At 46.0% G+C, this 19,447-nt stretch overlaps 1 protein-coding gene across 1 annotated transcript in view; it reads right to left on the reverse strand.

Moving 5' to 3' along the window:
* Positions 1-19,447, reverse strand: part of HSD17B2 (hydroxysteroid 17-beta dehydrogenase 2) — a 60,284-nt gene that overhangs the window by 8,791 nt on the left and 32,046 nt on the right. Inside the window, exon 3 of the mRNA XM_006152578.3 lies at positions 11,351-11,536. Coding sequence (XP_006152640.1) covers positions 11,351-11,536 — 186 coding nt within the window. The remainder of the gene's footprint in view (positions 1-11,350; positions 11,537-19,447) is intronic.

Below are 19,447 nucleotides of genomic sequence, written 5' to 3' on the forward strand. Positions count from 1 at the left end.
GCACATGTGCCCAGCATGATTTTCAAGCCCCTGGGTCTGGGACTCATACCACACAGTCAGCCATATAGGATTCAACCACTTTAACCTCCATGCCACCTGCTGGCCCACACCTAATACTTACTACTTGCTGGAGAGAGACCAAGAGAGAAAGTGAGAAATCATCCTCCAGGGCAATGGCCATGCTGCAATCCCTTCTCCTCCATTTTTCTCTCGGGACTTTGAACATGCGTGCACACGTGCCCAGCATGATTTTCAAGTCATGAGGTCCAGGGCTTGAACCACAGCCAACCATGTGGGAGTCCAGCACCTTAATAACTACGCCACCTGCTGGGCCCACTAGGGCTCATTCTTTTAAAGAATTTTTTTCCAAATCATCAGCTCACAGTCTGTCATGGCTAGGGCAGACCCTTGTTTCTAAATGAGCTTTGGCTGCTGCTTCCTGGGCTCCCATGAAACACTGTGCTCATTTCTGCATACAGAGGGGGCATGGATTGCCATAACCATGGTGCCTTGCACAGGTTTCCTTTGTCAAAAGGCAAACTTGGCTGAGACCATGGCCGTTTTCAGAGACTTAATGAAACGACCTTAAATTTGGCTATCTAGCCTTGATTATTGTAAAGTCATGCAGCACAATGAAAAAGCGCCTAAACTGATCAAATTGTAGGGAACTAGACCAGCAGGTGGTGCAGAGTTAAGGCACCAATCCCACCAATGATCACCTGGGCAGTCCAAGTCCTGAACCCAGCAGCTTGAAAATCACATTAAGCCGGTGTGCATGCGTGCCAAAAATCCCAAGAGGAGAACAGAGGAGAAAGGATTGTGCCATGGCCATTCCCCATGGGGGATAATTCTCCCTTTCTCTCTCTCAGGAGTGCACCTTATAGCAAAACTAAAAAAAGAGAAAAAACAAAAACAAAAACAATTGCATGTAACTAAATACATAGATAGGCTTGCAAACACACACGGGCACAAGCAAAAGACTGGAGAAATAGGGACAACATGATCTACGTACCCCTCCCGGTCTGTCCTTTTAGATTCTCTAATTTTTTAATTTAAATATTTATTTTATTGTAGTAAGAACTCTGAACATGCGATTTACCCTCTTCAAAGATTTTGAAGTGTACAGCACACTCTTCTTAACCCTGACGTGTGTTGGACGGCAGATGTGGAGAACTTACGCATCTTGCGTTTCTACAACACTTCGTTCGACCTGTTACTGTGTGATTTGACAGAGTCCCCCTTGGAACAGACGGAATACTTCTGCTCCCCCAAAAGCCACAGGTTGAAGCCCTAACCCCCACTACAGTTTTTTTTTTCTTTTCTTTCCTTTTTTAGATTTTTTTGCTATAGGGCATGTGTGCTCACCACAGAAAGAGGGAAAGTGAGCAATCACCCCAGCCAGGGGTGTGGCCACTTAGCAATCCATTCTTCTCTCAGGATCTTGGGCATGCACACACATGTGCCTGGCATGTTTTTCAAGCTGCTATGTCTGAAACTCAAACCACACAGTCAACCATGTGGCATCCCAGTGCCACCCTGCCACCTGCTGGACTTCCCCTAGTGGAGCTTCGTTTGGAGGGCCTCTAAGGAAGTGGTTAAGTTTAACTTATATCAGAAAGATGGAGCCCTGATCGGATAAGATTTATGTCCTTCTAAGACATGGCAAGGAGCAGCCATGTAATAGTGAGCTAAAAATGAAGACTGGAAATTACATTTTGAAGCTCATAAAAGAATCATGGGGGACCAGCAGATGGCGTACTGATTACGTCACTGGATTCCCATGTAGTCGACCACGGTTTGAGTCCCAGATCCGGTGGTTTAAAATTCATGCTAAGGAACCAGCAGTTAGCATAATGGCTATGTCGCTGGACTCCCATGTATTCGACCGCAGTTCGCATCCCGGACCCGGTGGCTTAAAACTCACGCCAGACGCATATGTGTGCGTGCCCAAGATCCCAAGAGAACGGAGGAGAAGGGATTGCGGCATGGCCATCCCCCCCGGGAGGTGAATTCTCGCTTTCTGTCTCTCTGTCTCTGTCGGTCTGGAGAGCGCACGCGCCCTATAGTAAAAACCTCTCAAAAAAAAAAAAATTCATGCCAAGTGCGTTTGTGTGTGTGCCCAAAATCCTGAGAGGAGAATCGAGGAGAAGGGATTGTGGCATGGACATCTCTCCTGGGGGGTGATTTCTTACTTCCTGTCTCTCTGTCTCTCCAGCGAGCACACGCACCCTATAGCAATAGTATACCCATTAAGAAAGCTACTTAAAAACATAACAAAGCAACACACAGGGTGAGGATGAGGAGAAGTTAAGCAGTCATGCAGTACTGGAGGGAATGTAACGGGGGCAGCTACTGTGGCACTTTGTTGCTCAATCAGTTAAACATAGGTTGCCGTGTGACCCAGCAATTCCACTCCCATGTACTTGCCCAGGAGAACAGAAAACCAGTGTTCAAACAGAAACTCGTACACAGATATGCAAAGCAGCCTTATTTTTAACAGCCAAAGGTGGAGGCAACTCAAATGTCCATCAATGGACCATTGGATAAATAAAAAGAGAAAGATGTTTTAAGTGCAATGTATCCATACAACAGACTGCTCAGCTTTAAGAGGCCACGGTGGAGTACGGATAAATGCCACAGCACAGAAGGACCTTGAAAGCATACTAAGGGAAACAGCTGAAGTCTGAGAGTGTGGTCCAGGGACCAGTAGCACTGATATTACTTAGGAACTAGTTATAGAAATGCCGAATCTTGAGGCCAGCAGGTGGCATAGTGGTTAAGGTGCTGAACTCCCACATGGCCAACCACAGTTCAAGTCTTGGACCTGACGTCTTGAAATCACACCAGGCACGTGTGTGTGTGTGTGTGTGTGTGTGTGTGTGTGTGTGTGTCCCCAAAATTCTGAGAGAAGGAAAAAGGAGAGCTTGTGTTATGGCAATGTCTCCTGGGAGAGGGTTGATTGCTCACTTTCTCTCTGACTCTATCACTCTCCTTTCCAGTAAGTGCTCACACCCTACCACAAAAACCTAAAAGAAATAAAAAATAAAAAAATGTTTTAAATGCAGTATCTTAGACTCATCCAAACCAACTCAGTCAGATTCTGCATTTTAACAAGGTATCCAGGGGAGTGCCCCCCACCCGACTGTTTGAGAAGCACCAAATTGCTAACACCTCCTAACCACCTTGAAACTAGCCAGGTTAGGGAGGGTACGTATATGCCCCCTGCTTCCCTGGTGTGTTCTTGTTTGACAGCCTGAAGAAGTGAGAAGGATATAGACCTTGGAGTAAAAAGACTGACTGGCTTGAAACTGTGGTGGCATTGCTTCCAGGCTATCTGCGACTGGCCTAGAGAGTGCTTGACTGAGAGAATTCATTCATAGCTGCACCCTGCAGAGGTTAGAATGAAATGACTTCAGGCATGTAAATATCAAACACAACCCAGCAGGGAGAAGTTCAATTTTGCTCTAACCCGTCCCCTGGCACCCCGTGGCCCTGGACTGTGTCAGGGAAGAAAATCTGGCCCTTGGCTTTCTATCATGCCACTGAGTAGCTGAGGGACTGGCTGAACAATTAGCCAAGTGACTCTCTTCAGGCAGCTCTGCAAAGAATGTTCAGGATCCCAACAGCCAAGTCTGGCTTGAGACGAAGCTCAGGGCTCGCTCCGTGAACGCTGCTAGTTTCCTATCGTTTGGACATTTGTACGAACTTCTAAGGCTGCTTGCTTTGGGGTCACTTTAATGTATTTCAGATGGTTTGACATGGTGGGCAACTGGTTTTGCTATCTCACAGTGGAAAGGCCCCTTTTCTAGAGTACTTTCTATGTAGGATTCCCAAATGATGCTGGAAAGAAATGAAACTAGTATATGAGTTAATTTGGGTGCAAACATTCTGAAATCTTTGCATAATTATTTCATAATATGCATTTTCTGTGACCTTTTTAAAGACCCTCGGCTATATCTATAACTGTGCTGAGCACTCAGAACCCCCAATGCATTTAAATCAACAGCTGAGGCCAGAGGGTCTAAACTGGGAGTGATTTTTGCCCCCCACTGGGCATGTGGCAATGTCTGAAGACTTGTCACAACTGAGGGTGGAAGCTACTAACATCTTGTGAGTCAAAGACATAGATGCGGTTAAACATCCCGCAATGTACCAGACAGGCCCAAAGGAAGAACTAACCTCCCCCCAGGTATCAGTAGGGCTATGCTACCACACTAGACTCAGGTGTTTCATCACCCTACTTGACAGGTGATAAAATAGAGAAACAGACTAGTGAGGTGACCTGACACCAAGCTAGTAATGGAGGACTGAAATCCAAACCATGAATGACTCAAAATCCCAGAGGCCTGCACCGTATCAGAAGGGTTTGTTTCCATCCGAACTCAATCAAGCGCTGCATGTACGTAAGTGTTTATCTGCAACTTTTGAAGAGGAAACGTGGCCAGGAGCAGCTTTTAGACCTCTCAAGCAGAAAAATTTTCCAACTGCCATTTGTACAGCCAGTTCAAGAACTGCTTCCCAATTCCTCTGATTCTTGGTTAAATATTTATCCAACTGCTTTGCAGGGATTTGGGTTTAAGAGCTATCCCATCTGTGCGAGAGGGATGATAATCACATTATTATTACAAGGGGAGAAATTCTGTCAGAGTGGGTGTGGCCAAATCTAGGATTCATGACCTAGTGGGGTTACCTGCTCAGAAGTTAGTTCGTATGTAGCAGAGACAGAGATGGACAATCAGTCAGTGTCAAAGGCAGAGGCAGGGATACTAGCAGCTGGCAAAATAAGAAGCCGCAGGTGCACAGTCAGCTTCTTCCCCAACTCAGATGGTGATGGGGTCACTACATCCCAGGCATGAGACTGAGGCCTAAAATGTCAGTCCATCTCTTCTCAACATGAGCCCAAGGAGGAGCAATGATTATTATCCTAGTAATTATCCCATCTTCAGTTAAAGGAGCTGCACCTCAGGTTCAGAACCTTGCCGAGGCCTACAGCTGAGTGGTGTTGGTGGGGTTAAACCCAGGCAGCCTGTCTGTCCTGCACAGCTGGCCTCCTCCTCCTCCTCAGGTTCTGCCCACGCTACTGATGGTATGTATCTTGCTTTTGCCCTTTCTTCCCCCTTTCTGTAGACATGGGTAATGTGGGAGGGGAGGCATACCCATTCTGTGGTCGACTCCACCTTCTGTCTCCTAGAGTATTTAAATATGCAATGACCCCACCCTGCCCCACCAATCCTGGAAATTCCCACCCATTGGGATGGATTTAGATCTGGGTTATTTTGACCTTATTCTAAGCTGGGAATGGGAGTGAGTCTGGAGCAAGCATCTGACCATGGGGCTGGTAGGAAGCAAAACTGGCTAGAGGTTACATTTGGGAAGAGCATCTGAGACTCTGTGGCTTCGTGGTGGATGTAGTGGTAACATGTGGGCCTACTGAGTCACCAAGGAAAGAGGCGGTCTGGTGAGTCAGACAGGGCAGGGGGCCCAAGTTCAGGGCCACTCACTTAACTGTTCTAGAGCTTGTTTTTCTTACCTGTAAAATGGAGATATTGCTAGATATTATGTAGGTTATAGGGATCATGTACCTGGTAACCATAAAAGCTGGACATATAACAGATGCCTCATGATAATTTTGAATATCTGTTAGATGTCTGCTCCACACCAGGCACTGTTCTGAGTATTTTAACTTCAGTTTTTAATGTACTTAATGGTCATAACTGTCTCGAGATATAAATTCTGTTATTATCTTCATCAACCCCATTTTAAAATATGAAAAAACTAAAGCACAGAGAAATTTAGTGACTTCCCCCAAGGACACAGAAAATATCAACAATAATGCCTAACTCTTATGCAGAATTCACAGTGTACTCACAAAAACCTAACACAGAAACATTCATAAAAGTATTATTACAATAGGTGAGAAGCGGAAAGAATCCAGATGTCCACCAACTGATGAATGGATAAAGAAAATACAATATACTTGAATGTATATTCACAAGTTTGCAAAGATCCCTCATGAGGACATCTTTGGGGAGTTTAAACTTCCAGACAGATTTTCTTTTCAGTGGTGCAAGAGCTCTCATGCTGCCTGCCTCTGCCTGTTTTAGAGACACATGAAATTTCTCCCTGAGGCTGGACGATGCAGATAGAATGTCAGGAGAAGGCATAAAAAAAACCTCTATGTGTCAGAGAAGCAAGGAGGAGAAGTAGCCAGTAGGCCCAGGGGACTGAGCAGTCAGTCTTTGAGGGAAAAGAAAGAAGCCAGACTTCAGGGGTCAGTGAGTAAAGGCCACCATCGACCTAGCTTTTCCAGAAGCCCAGAGGTAAAGAATAAAAGATATTCTTAGCAGTGTCCATTAATAATAATAATGGGGCCAGCGGGTGGCGTGGTGGTTGAGGTGCTGGACACTCCCACATGGCCAACCACGGTTCGAGTCCTGGACCTGGTGGCTTACTTTCTCACTTTCCCCCCACCCCTCTGTGTGTGTGTGTGTCTCTCTCTGGTCAAATTAAAAAAAAATAAATGAGTGGATAAATAAATAAATAATTTAAAAAATAATAATAATAATAATAATTAAAATGACAACACTCATAACCTGTGAGGAATCCATGCTACCCACACAGAAGGTTTGTAGATTATTCCATTTCAGCCTCAGAACACCTTATGTGGCCAGTACTCTGATTTCCTCCACTTTATGGGAGAAAAAAATGGAACTTATCGAGAACTAAAACTGCTAGAAAAAAAAAACAGTCTATGGACCTAGCATCTGGTACAGTCAATAGCAGACTACGGTATGGAAGCCACATACCAACCATGGCTTGAGTCTCCGTGCCCAGTGGGCCTGAAAACACACTGGGTGCATGCACATGAACCCAGGTTCCTGGTAAGCTAGAGTGCTGGAGAGAGGGGTCACAGTGCAAACAAACTTTGCAGAGGGTACTCCTCTCTCTATCCAAAAGAAAGAAAGAAGGAAAGAAAAAGAAAGAAGAAAGAAAGAAAGAAAGAAAGAAAGAAAGAAAGAAAGAAAGAAAGAAAGAAAGAAAGAAAGTCTGTCAATTAAAAATAAAAAACTCAAAAGATGTTTTTGGCCTCTGACCACTATTCTTCCGTTATCTGAGCAAGTGAAGGCAGAGGGCACACACAGTCAAGGCAGAAAGAACCTTCTTATCTGCGGTCAGCATGTAATAGACTCTCACTGAAGTCCAGGCCAGGGTTTCTGATCCTACAAGTTACATCATAGTGGAAGGCAGAAGAAGCACACAGAGAGTCATAGAATGTCACCACTGGAAGGCTCTTTATGCCTATCGCTCCATCTTAAAAACAGACAAATTGAGTCCAAGAGAGGAAAGTGATTTGTCCAGTGTTACCTAGTGCATTTTTTTTTCCTAGTGCATTTTTCTTAATTCTTTTCATCCAATTACTGTTGCATTTGGGGTGGAAAATAGATAGATGAGAAGCAATGACTGATATCAAGGGGTTTATAGTCTAGGAGAGCAAAATATCAATAACCCGAACGTGATGAACTGATGTACTAATTGCTAAACTGGAGGTCCATGTAGCTGCATGGAGAGTTCATCAGGATTAGGCCTGGTCTCCCTCACTCAGGTCCAAATTGAGTGGATTCATGGCAGTCCCTGCTCCAGACAGAGCTGGAACTGGTATCCAGACCACTCCATTTTCCCTACCAGCCTTCTCTTGAGGATGGAGAGTCTGTTAGGCATAATTCTGGGAGGTTTGTTGGGAAACTAAACTGGATCGTTTAGTGTAATTGTTATGTCACTGGACTCCCACATAGTCGACTGCAGTTTGAGTCCAGGATCCAACAGCTTAAAACTCATGCCAGGCACATGTGCGTGTGTACCCAAAATCCCTAGAGGAGAAGGGATTGCAGCGTGGCCATCCCCCCGGTGAGGGTTATTTCTCATTTTCTGTCTCTCTGCAAGTGCATGCACCCTATAGCAAAAATCTCTCTAAAAAAAAAAAAAAAGTAAAATAAAAATAAATAAACTGGATTGTTTGAGAGTTCAGAAGATTAATGGGAAGGACTTTATGGGAAGATTAAGGGCAAGCCAGGTCTTCGACTTGTCAGCTGATACTGAGATGGTATTTCCAGACAGCAAATCATAGCATTTCCATCACTTTCTTCTTCCTGGATTCCCTCCACAGCTCACCATGGTGACAAGAATCCTTCCCCTCGAGACTCCCAAACCTTCCTGCTGGGAAAGTGAATGTGTGTACCTGACTGCTATGTAGCCTCACCTCCTCAGGCTAAGTGACTTGTCACAGTGTCACCAAGGATGCTGCGTCCTCTGTAAGCAAAACAATCTAATATTTTTCGTTTATAGTCCTGGGTTCAAAAGTTTTGGGTTCCAAAATGTTTCTTTCTTTCTTTCTTTTTTCTTTTTCTTTTTCTTGTTTTTTGTTTTGTTTTGTTTTTGAGGGATTTTTGCTATAGGGCATATGCGCTTGCCAGAGAGACAGAGAGACAGAAAGTGAGAAATCACCCCTTGGGGGATGGCCACTCCACAATCCCTTCTCTTACATTCTCCTGTTGGGATCATGGGCACACACGTGCCTGGCATGAGTTTTAAATGACCGGGTCCCAGACTTGAATCACGATCAACTACATGGGAGTCCAGCAACATAACCATTATGCCATTTGTTGGTACCCCAAAATGTTCCTGACAAGACGTTCACTGACTTTCATGCCGATGACTCCCAGCTCAAGCTGGCTCACATTTTCGGACAGCCAACCCAATGCTCCAAGACAAGGAGCAGAGAACTACAGAATCCCCAGGAAGACAGTGTGTGAGGAGAGTTAGAAATTAAAGTGGAATCACAAGCTTAGTGAGCAGATGCCCAGACAGTAAGTCAAAATAACTAGATTCTTCATTCAGTCCCTATTACTGGTCAATTTTGTCACTCTGAAAGACATAAAATATCTTGATTTTTTACAAAAAATTGCCAGACGTCAGGCCAGCAGGTGGTGAGGTAGTTAAGGTGCTAGACTCTCACATCACCAAGTTCTGGACCTGGAGGCTTGCTTTCTCACTTTCTGTGTGTGTGTGAGTGTGTGAGTGTGTGTGTGTGTCTGGCAAGCACACGCCCAATAGCAAATGAAAAAAAAAAGTAATAAAAATAAATACAAATAAATAAATACTTCTAAAAAAAATTTGCCAAAGTTTATGTTTGCTCACTAAAGAGAGAGAAGGGAGAAAGTATCACCCCATGGGGCATGGTCACGCCACAGTCCCTTCTCCTCCATTCCTTCATCCTCTTGGGATTTTGGACATGTACCCAGCATGTTTTTCAAGCTTCTGGGGTAGGGACTCGAACTGCAAATGGCCATGTGGAATCCAGCTCCCTTAACCACTAGGCTACAAGGCCAACCCAAACAATCTGATTGTCAAGATTCTTCCAAGCCTTCACTATTCTAGCCCTTCTCTGTCAGCCTCCCTGAATAATGGGGAGCAAAAGTCTTGTGTCTTATCATCTCGAATAAACGAGGTCAAAGGAGTTAAGGCATGTAAGAAGAAAAATCACAAAACTCCCTACCCCCTATGCTTTCTCAAATGCCAGCCAAAGCAGTAGTCCCAAACTCACAGGAGGTGAGGACATTCTTTCCCTCTGGCTTCCTCCACAGCCTGGACTCTAGGCTGGAAATACTGGATCAGCATGTGCTGCTGCAGCTCCACATTCAGTAATGTCACAGTCATAGCTTGAAATTGGCCACAGTGGGACTATTTATACCACAGAACAATGCTCATTGCTCCTAACTGTGTCAGACACCTCACTCTCCCTCTCTCCCTTCTTCCTTCCCTGGTTTATGCCTCAGGCCAACCAATGAGTCTAAGCAAAGACACACAAAGTAGTTAGTTTCTAGAAAGTTGCTGAGTTAAAGCCAAGAAAGGGAACGAGATGGGCAAACAATAGTTTTGCATAGGAAATTACAAGGAACCCCCCCCCAAGAAAAATTCTTCTAGAACTATTGTTCACATTACAGACACTTACATACACACACACACACACACACACACACACACAAACAAAACTAATTGGACCCATTACTATTATTTTTTAATCTTACTGAGAGCCAATGGATCCAACAGTGAGGAGGAGTATTCCATTACTTGACGACAGAACTTGAGAGTTGAGAGCCCAACCCTCTCAGGTGTTCAGGGACTGAAAAGACAACCCCATGAATGGTCTCCAAAACTGAGTAAGGTTCTGAGGAATCCCAGCTTGAAAGTGTCTGTCTGAGAAGAAAATGGGGGAGCACTTGCACAGGCATTGTTTATGGAAGGGGACATTGTTAAGTCCTTGCCTCAAGGAGACACTTGCATGTCTCAACTTGTTGGCTATTTATTCTTTGAAATGAAAAGAGACAACACATCGTCAAATGTCACATCCCTAGCCCACTATGTTGAAAATGTTGGGGATGGGACCAGCAGTTAGTATAACGGCTATGTCGCTGGACTCTCATGTAGTGGACTGCAGTAGCACATGCACCCTTATAGCAAAAACTTCTCCAAAAAAAAAAGAAAAGAGAAGAGAGAAAAGAAAAGAAAAGAAAAGAAAAGAAAAGAAAAGAAAAGAAAAGAAAAGAAAAGAAAAGAAAAGAAAAGAAAAGAAAAGAAAAGAAAAGAAAAGAAAAGAAAAGAAAAGAAAAGAAAAGAAAAGAAAAGAAAAGAAAAGGAAGAGAAGAGAGAAGAGAAGAGAGAAGAGAAGAGAAGAGAAGAGAAGAGAAGAGAAGAGAAGAGAAGAGAAGAGAAGAGAAGAGAAGAGAAGAGAAGAGAAGAGAAGAGAAGAGAAGAGAAGAGAAGAGAAGAGAAGAGAAGAGAAGAGAAGAGAAGAGAAAAGAAGAGAAGAGGAAAGAAAGAAAATACTGTGGTCAATCTAACAGTGACACTAGTAGGCAGCTGTGACCCAGGACTCAGAGTGCACGAGTACAGGGACGGTATTTGCCCGCTGAGTTTACAGAGAACAACAGCAAATGCTGAGTTCAGAGAGCATGGAAACAGGTTGCATGCAATGCTGATGTCATCCGTCACGAGGGATTTCCTGCCAAATCCTGGACGCTCGTGTGTTGGCAGTTGCATTGTGAAGCTATTTAAGAACGCTAAATCCCTGCAATGAACAGATGAATTAGAAGGTAGATAAGGATTTGTACATGAAAGGATTTGAAAAGAGGCAAAGATTTTATTGTGTTAAGGTCAACAGTGGATAAACAACTTTGCGAACCCTAGCCCAGTCCCACCTTGAAGTGCCCCCTTCCTGTGCAGCCCACAGAGAAAACAGTGAACAACATCTTGCGACAGGCACTCCAGGACCCTGTGGGAAGAGCAGACTCACCTGCCATGCTGGCAATATTCACCAGCCTCCCCTTGGATTTCCTAAGAAGGGGCAAAAAGGCCTTCGTGACTTCCACAGCTCCAAAGAAGTTCACGGCCATGCATTGTCTGTAGTCGTTCATGGGAATGAGCTCCCCATCAGCTGGCAAGAGAAGGACCCCAGCATTGTTGATCACAGCCCATAGTCCTGGGGAAAGAAAGGGATATTTCACAGACAGACCAGACTAAAGAATGCAAGAACTTCTGTTTTTAGGTTTTGTCATAGGCTGCGTGTACTCGCCAAAGAGAGAGACATAGGGGCATTGGGAGGGCAAGTGAGAAATCACCCCCAGGGGAGATGGCTGTGTTGCAATCACGTCTCCTCTTGGGGTTTTTGGCACACATACACACATACCCAGTGCGATTTTCAAGTCACTGGGTCTGGGATTCAAACCACAAGGACTCTCAATTCTTCAAGCTCTGGAGTCAGAGCTTTGAGATTTAGGATCCAGGCAGATCACAAACTCTCAAATCTCACTGTCCCCAAATACCTAAAAATGCCTACCTTGGGAAGTCAATATGGGGAATACATTTGTGAACTATTAAGCAATTGTGTCCTACACCCAGGCAGCTGGGGTTTGTCATTTACAGGAAGGGGTAATTTAGCAAGCAGAGGACAGCAAGAGTCTTTGCCTGGCTTTGAACTTTCCGAATCCTCCCTCCTGTTTCTCTCTCCAAGGAGTGTGTAGAGAGTGTAACATCTGCACAGCAAGACAGGATGGTGTAAGAACCCACCCGCTCTCCTCCCTAAGCGACAGCAGATTTTCTAGACCAGGGACACACGGACACTGGGGGGGAGGGTGGGCAGCCTTCGTGATAGCAGGTCCTTGATGGAGTCTCCGAGCCCTCTCCCCGCCCCAATCAGTCTGAACCCCTTGACAGGCATCAGAATCACCAGGAGGGCTTATTCAGACAGATCAGGGCCTGACTCCAAAGGTCTGAGTTGGAGAGTCTGGGAGAGGGCCTGAGCCCTGCGTTTGTGGCAGGACTCTGGATAGTGTGGATTCTGCAGGTCTGGACCACACCTGAGGACACTGCCTCCAAGCAGGGTTTCCAACTGGACCTACACACTAGATCACCTAGAGAACTTTAAGTCCCCGAAGTCCAGGCCACATCCCAGCCTATTAGGCCAAAAGGTTGAGTGGGGAAGAGAAGGAACCCAGACATTGGTTGATTTTAAAATTATCCATGTGATTCCAAGAAACACCAAACCGGACCCACAGACCTACATAGCAGGAGAGGCAGGAGGGGAGACCTGGAGCAGGGGTGAGCGGCCCGGGGCCTTCTGACCGGCAGAAGCAGCAGTGATGGGATCCAGTGTGCATTTAGCTAGACAGACCCAAAACAGATTTTCCAAGGTACCAGAGCCCCAGCATGGTACAGGAGAGTGGTCCTCAAGGTGGAGTCTCCCAGCAGCACATTGGTTATCAACCGAGAACTTTCTAGAAATGCAAGTTCCTGGACCCCATTTCAGACCTGGTGGGTCAGCTACCGTTGATCAGAACATATTGTCAGGCCAGCCCTCTGGCACAGTGTATCAGCACTGAGCTTTGGGACTTTTACATTAGATCCCACATGGCCATTCCTGGGTGCAACCCCAGCACCTGCAGCTTGGAAAACACAGCAAGCACTTGTGTGTGCATGCCCAAGACCCTGGTGGGATAGGGAAATGGAGGAGAAGGTCTGCGGCATGAGCATTCCCCTTTGGGGGATGGGGAGTGTTTCTCTCTCTCTCGCTCTCTCTCTCTCTCTCTCTCGGTGATTATATGGTCCCTCTGGCAATTAAAAGAAGAAGACAAATATTGTTGAAGTGCAGCATTTGTGATACAGCACGCCCTCCGTGCTCCAAATGTACGCTCAGAGAGAACCTGTGGCATAAAAACCCAGTGAGTCTCAGTGACAGGAAAGAAGGCACCAGCCTGTCCACAGCCATGAGGAGGTAGGTAGCAGCCAGCCTGCCTGAGGGCAGCACAGAGCACGGCCCCTCTCAGCAGGGGCCAGCGTGCAGTGACCACTGAAGACCAAGCGTCTCCTCTCTCCCCAGGAATTAAATGCTACCCTGGGGGCATGAGGCAAGCCTCAAAATGACCCAAATGGGTTTTGTCACATGATAGAAAGACAGCTCAAAATACAAATGGCATTATATTATTGAAAATAAATGCACACCCGCATTTGTGGCCTGGCATTTGCAATATATTAACGGTCACGGACCTTGAATGAGATGAGGCCTGTTGTGTGCTTTGAGCTCAGCAGCTACTAGGTGATGTGGAGGGAGCATGTCTCTTTCAAGAGCAAGTGGTGGTATTCATCCACTCAAACTGACATTCACCTTTGACCAGTTAACAAGCAGTATGAGCAATGTCCTAGATTGGGATTGGCAAACATTTCTGCAAAAGGTCAGGTAGTAAATATCGTAGCTTCATTGGCCCCCCCCACCATCAAAGCTCAAGAGTAAACACGGACCATATGTAAATGAACGGGAGTGGCCAGGCTCCAGGAATACTTCACTTATGGTCATGGACATTTGAATTTCATATCATCTTCATATGTCCAAAAATTTTATTTTTATTTATTCATTTATTTATTTTTTTGAGAGTTGTTTTTGTTGTTGTTGTTGTTGTTGTTGTTGCTATAGGACAATGTGCTTCCAAGAAAAAGAGAGAGAGAGAGACAGAGGACAGAAAGCAAGAAATCACCCCTCAGGGGGTATGGCCATGCTGCAATCCCTTCTCCTCCACTCTCCTCTTGGGATTTTGGGCATGCATTCACATGTGCCCAGCGTGACTTTAAGCCACTGGGTCCGGGACTCAAACCCCAGTCAACTACAAGGGAATCTGTGGTGTAGCCATTACATAATCTGCTGGTTCCTGTTTGTTTTATTTTTTAATTTGTCAGAGGGTGTGTGCATTTGCAGAGAGAGGGAAAACAAGAAAGCTCCCCCATGGGGAATGGTCATACCACAATCCTTTTCCCTCCATCTCTACCTTCTTTCAGGATTTTGGGCATGCACACATATGTGCCTGGTGTGTTTTTCAAGTTGCTGAGTCTCAGATTTGAACTGCACGATCAGCCAGGTGGAATCCAGCCACTTTAACGACCTGGCCAAGAGCTGGCCCCAAATGTCTCTTAATAATTTAAAAATGTGGAAAAATGCTTAACACAGAGGCTTTACAAAAACAGCTGTTGAAGCTAGACAGTATTCTTTAAATAACAAAGTTAAAGAGGTAGAAAACAGATTAGTGATCGTTAGACGTTATAGAGGTTACGTGTGGCTAGGAAAAGGTGGCAGGAGAGCCTGGTAGTGACAGGCCAGTTCTGTACTTTGATTGTGTGATTGTCACACAGAGCCATCCATGTTATAAAATTGCAGTGTTGCATGAGTGCACGCGTGCACTCACACACGCACATGCACATACACACATGGTCATGTATAACTGATGCAATCTAAGGCATCTCAGTAGACTGTGCCAATGTCAGTGTCTTAGTTTTTTGTTTTTTTTTTCTTCCGCCCTCCCCACTTATTTATTTATTTTTACTTAGTTTTTTTGTTTGTTTGTTTGTTTTTAAGTTCTTTTCTTAATTGCCAGAGTGCATGTGCACTCATCAGAGAAAAACAGAGAGAGAAAGAAGAAAGTATTCCTCAGTGGGGCGTGGTTATGCCATGACCTCTTCTCCTACAGTTCACCATCCTGCTGATATGATCGGCACAAATGCTCAAGCACCTGGTATGTTTGTCAAGCCTCAGGGGCCAGGATTTGAACCGTGGTCAGCCATTCAGGATCCAGCTTCCTTAACCACTAGGCTATAGGGCCAACCCAGTTTCTTGGTTGTGATATTCTACTACAGAGAGGCAAGACAGCATGGAAGGGCTTGGGCAGTGTGCACAGCACCTCCCTGCACAGTGCTTTGCAATTGCCAGTGTACCTACAATTATTTCAAAGTCAAATTGAAAAATCGTTAAAATTAGGTGGGGCCATAATCTGTACCCCCTGCCATAAATTTCTTTTCTTTTCTCATATTGCTTTTTTGACAAAGTCTCACTATATCCTGACCCTCTTGGCTTAACCTCCAGAGCAGCTGGGATTACAGGTGTGCACCTAGTGTGGGCCAGGAATCTGACTTGGGCCACCCGTGTGGTTCTGCTGGCTGAGAAGCAGCAACAGCCAGGCATGCTACCACAGCCAGGTCTGCCATGGAACTCACAGCTGGCCAATAAGCTCAGTACACTTGTAGGGCTTATAATAATTTAATGATAATTCAGACTAATTCATCATTAAAAGTGTGTTGATGCTCATTTAATAAAATGCGGTATGGGAGCACAGCATGGGGCTGGTCCACTTACAGGAGTGAGGTCTTCTGGCTACTCTGTGGGCCTCAGACTGTTCTGCAAACATCCTTCTTGCTGATCATTTTTAAATTATTTATTCAATTTTATTTATTTATTAATTTTAAAATTTGCTACAGAGCACATGTAGCAGAGAGAGAGAAAGTGAGAAAGAAAGTCACTGGGTCCATGACTCAAATCACAGTCAGCCATGTGAGAGTCCTGCGCCTCAACTCCATGCCACCTCCTGGCCCCCACTTCTCACTGATCTTAAGCTGCTCCAGTTTCTCTGATTTGGAGGGCCATAGCTCAGAGAAACCCCAAAGTGAGCAGAGGGGAGGGGAGTGGCAATCTCACCTAGAGGAGAGCTGCCCTCAGTGCTGGTCACAAAACAGCAGGAGCACACACCTCGGGAATTGACCTGGCCCTGTCCTTTGCACCCAGGCTCTGCCTCGGTATGTCCATGCCTAGAACCCACGCTTTCTCCTGAGGGTGGTCAGCACACCCCACAAAAGGGGTCTGTGCTGAAAATCTCTGAGTAATCCTCCAGGAATTCCGTCCCATAAGAGGAACAAGCCCAACCCTATCAGATAACAAGAGATCAGGTCAGGAAAACTGCCTTTCTGGGAGATTATTACACATTGCTAAAGTTGCTCAAAATTAATTTCCCAAGCCAACAACCTATTTTTTTCTCTCCTCACATCAGTCCTCAGTGTTTAAGGACTGCTAAGTGCTATGCTTGCTATGCTGAGCGTTGGATGAATGGAAAGCAGAAGGCTTTACCATACTTGATTCGTGCTAGGGCCTCTTCCAAGGGCTCTCCGGATAATATAAACCTCCAGCTATCAATACAAAACAAGGCAGGAACCGTTGCTCTCCTTCGGCCAAGAACATAGCTGTAAAGAGGCTGGAAGCTGGTGGAGCCTCAGCCCCCAGATGAAGTCAACATGGAAAAAGCAGAACTACTAAATAGAGGGGGTACGTCAGTGCCTGGATCCAGCCATGCCTGAAGTCCCCACGTCTTTTTAATTATATAAGCAAATATACTCCCTTTTTTCTTTAGCAAGTTGGGAGTGGGTTGTGCCATTTGCATCTGAAAAAATCCTGACTTACATGAGGAGGTCTTCAAAATATTCATGGAAAATGTGTACGATGAAAAAACTATGCATGGATTTCAAAGTTTTGGCACCAAAAATAAACTCATACTATAATTCTACTTTCCTGCGGACTTTTGAAAGTCTCATCATAAGTGGTTCTTGTTCTCAAGAAACCACATGGTGAAGCGTGGGAGATGGACAGGCACTTACAATAATGTGGTAATGCAGGCACCTGCAAGACAGGGTGAGTAAGTGTCCAGAAGAGGCCGTGAGTAATGCAGCCTGGACGAGCAAACAGTCATGCAAAACGCATTGCGTGTGAACCAGGCCCTCTGTGGGAGTCAAGCCTGCCGTTGGACGCAGGGAACAGTCTTAGAAAAAGGGAGTGGAGGCGAGGGGGAAATTCCAGTACAAGGAAGCTGAGTGTGCAGAGGTGTAAAATAGCACATTCTGTTCTGGAAGTTTTTCAGAATTTACCCAGTGAGCCAGCAGGTCCTGCAGATGAAGCGTTTGGCAGGGGCCATGATCCGGAAAGCCTTCTAATCCTCATTAAGGAGTTGGGGTTTCATTTGGTGGCAGATAAGGCACCACTGAGCCATCAGAGGATGACTGACAAAGGCCTACTCGTGGGAGGGTTATAGGAGATGGATGATGCTGTAAGAGGTACGCAGCGTGAAGATTAAAGGCAGGATACAGGGAGGCCACTGGGACAGCCCAGCAGGAGTCTATGAGAGCCTGTGCTGGGGGTGCCAGGAGAAGACGGGATAATTAAGACCTTGAAGGTAGAACTGACAGCAATGGGGCCAATAGGGTAAGGGACTGAGGGTGTGTTGGGGGCTCAGTGAGCCCCAGGTGCTGGCTTGAATACCGGCGTAGGTGTCTTCCAGAGTCTGAGCCGTAGAACATGGGAGAGCAAACTGATCTACAGATGGACAGCAGGGGAAGATCATGAGGTCAGTTTTGGACAAGTGGAGGCCCCACGACTGAAGCAAAGACGCCTGATAGCCACCTCTGTACACATGTAGAAACGGTGCTGAGCAGAAGGACCAGGCTGGTGATACAGACTGGGAAGCCAGTGGCATAAATCTGCTCCTGCCTAACACTGGCATCACCAGGGGGGCTTTAAAAACTGCTGATGCTGTGGGACCAGCAGATGGCATAATGGATATGTCACTGAACTCCCACATAGTCAACCACAGTTCAAGTCCCAGACCTGGTGGCTTAAAACTCACACTGGGCATGTGTGCATGGGTGGCCAAAATCCCAGGAGGAAAACGGAGGAGAAGATACTGCAGCATGGCCATCTCCCCGGGGGGTGATTTCCTGCTTTCTGGCTCTCGGTCTTACTCTGTCTCTCCAGCAAGCACACTACAGCAAAAATCTCTCTAGAAAATAACAAAAAAAGCAGGGACCAGAACATGGTGTAATGGTTACATTGTTGGACTCACACATGGTCGACTGTGTTCAAGTCCCAGACCCAGCGGCTTCAAACTCATGCCAGGTGCATGAGCATGCATGCCCAAGATCCCTGGAGGAGACTGGAGAAGGGATTGTGGTGTGGCCATCCCCCTGGGAGATGATTTCTCACTTTCTGTCTCTCTGGTGAGCGCACATGCCCTATAGCAAAAATCTCTCTTAAAAAAAAGAAAAAGAAAAGAAAAGAAAAACAAAAACTGATGACTGGGACTCCATCTGGGGGGTAATGGTCTAACTGGGTTAGGGGAGAAGGCACCCAGGTAGGGCAGGTTCAAGTTTAAGACCTGGGAAGTTATACAGGGCCCTGTGCTTCACAAGGGCCTTAGGCTTGGTTTAATCTTCTACTGTCACCATCTTAAATTCTTAATCACTTTTTAAACCAGGGCGCTGTATTTTCATTTTGGATTAAGTCCGCCACCGAGCTATGTAGCCCATCCTGGGCCCAAGCATGGGTGTTTTTAAGCACTCCACCCACGACTGTAAAGAGCAGCTGCACTGACAACCTTGGGCGTAGGGAGGGAACAGCAGGGCCTGGGGAATACAGAGTGGGAAGCTTGGAGGAGGAGCCCCGCCAGAAGCACATTTGTGGGGAGACAGAGGAAAAGTCTCAACCAGGAAAAGCACAAAGAATGATCAGAGAGCTAGGAGGGCACTCGCGAGCGGGGAGAGGCAGGAGAGGAGTGGGAGGGACATCTTTAAGTACCACACAGAAGTTCCGAACTCGGCCTACAAGACAACACTGGTTAGCTTTGCCAGACCAGTTCATAAGGTGTGGCGAGACCCAGCACCAAACGGGAGCACCAGAAGTGCAAACAGAGAGAGTGGCGGAGCGCCAAGGACTGGAGTGGAGAAAGGGAGAGACGAGAGAGGGCAGTGACCAAAAGGGAACAAGACAATGAAACTATTATTCCTGAGCCACGGAAATCTGACGCTGCTAGCATGGCCAGGAGGAGAAAGTGTACCATGTGACACAGTGTTCAACGGTGAAGAAGACCAGTATATGTGCATCTGCATGCTTTTTAAACCACGCCATAGGGGCTGGCAGGTGGCATGGTGGTTGGGGGCACTGGACTCCCACATGGCCGACCATGGTTTGAGTCCCAGACCAGGTGGTTTGCTTTCTCACTTCCTCTCTCTCTCTCTCTCTCTCTCTCTCTCTCTC

This window comes from Tupaia chinensis, unplaced genomic scaffold, assembly GCF_000334495.1.
Source record: "Tupaia chinensis unplaced genomic scaffold, TupChi_1.0 Scaffold000355_1, whole genome shotgun sequence".
Taxonomy (NCBI): Eukaryota; Metazoa; Chordata; class Mammalia; order Scandentia; family Tupaiidae; genus Tupaia; species Tupaia belangeri.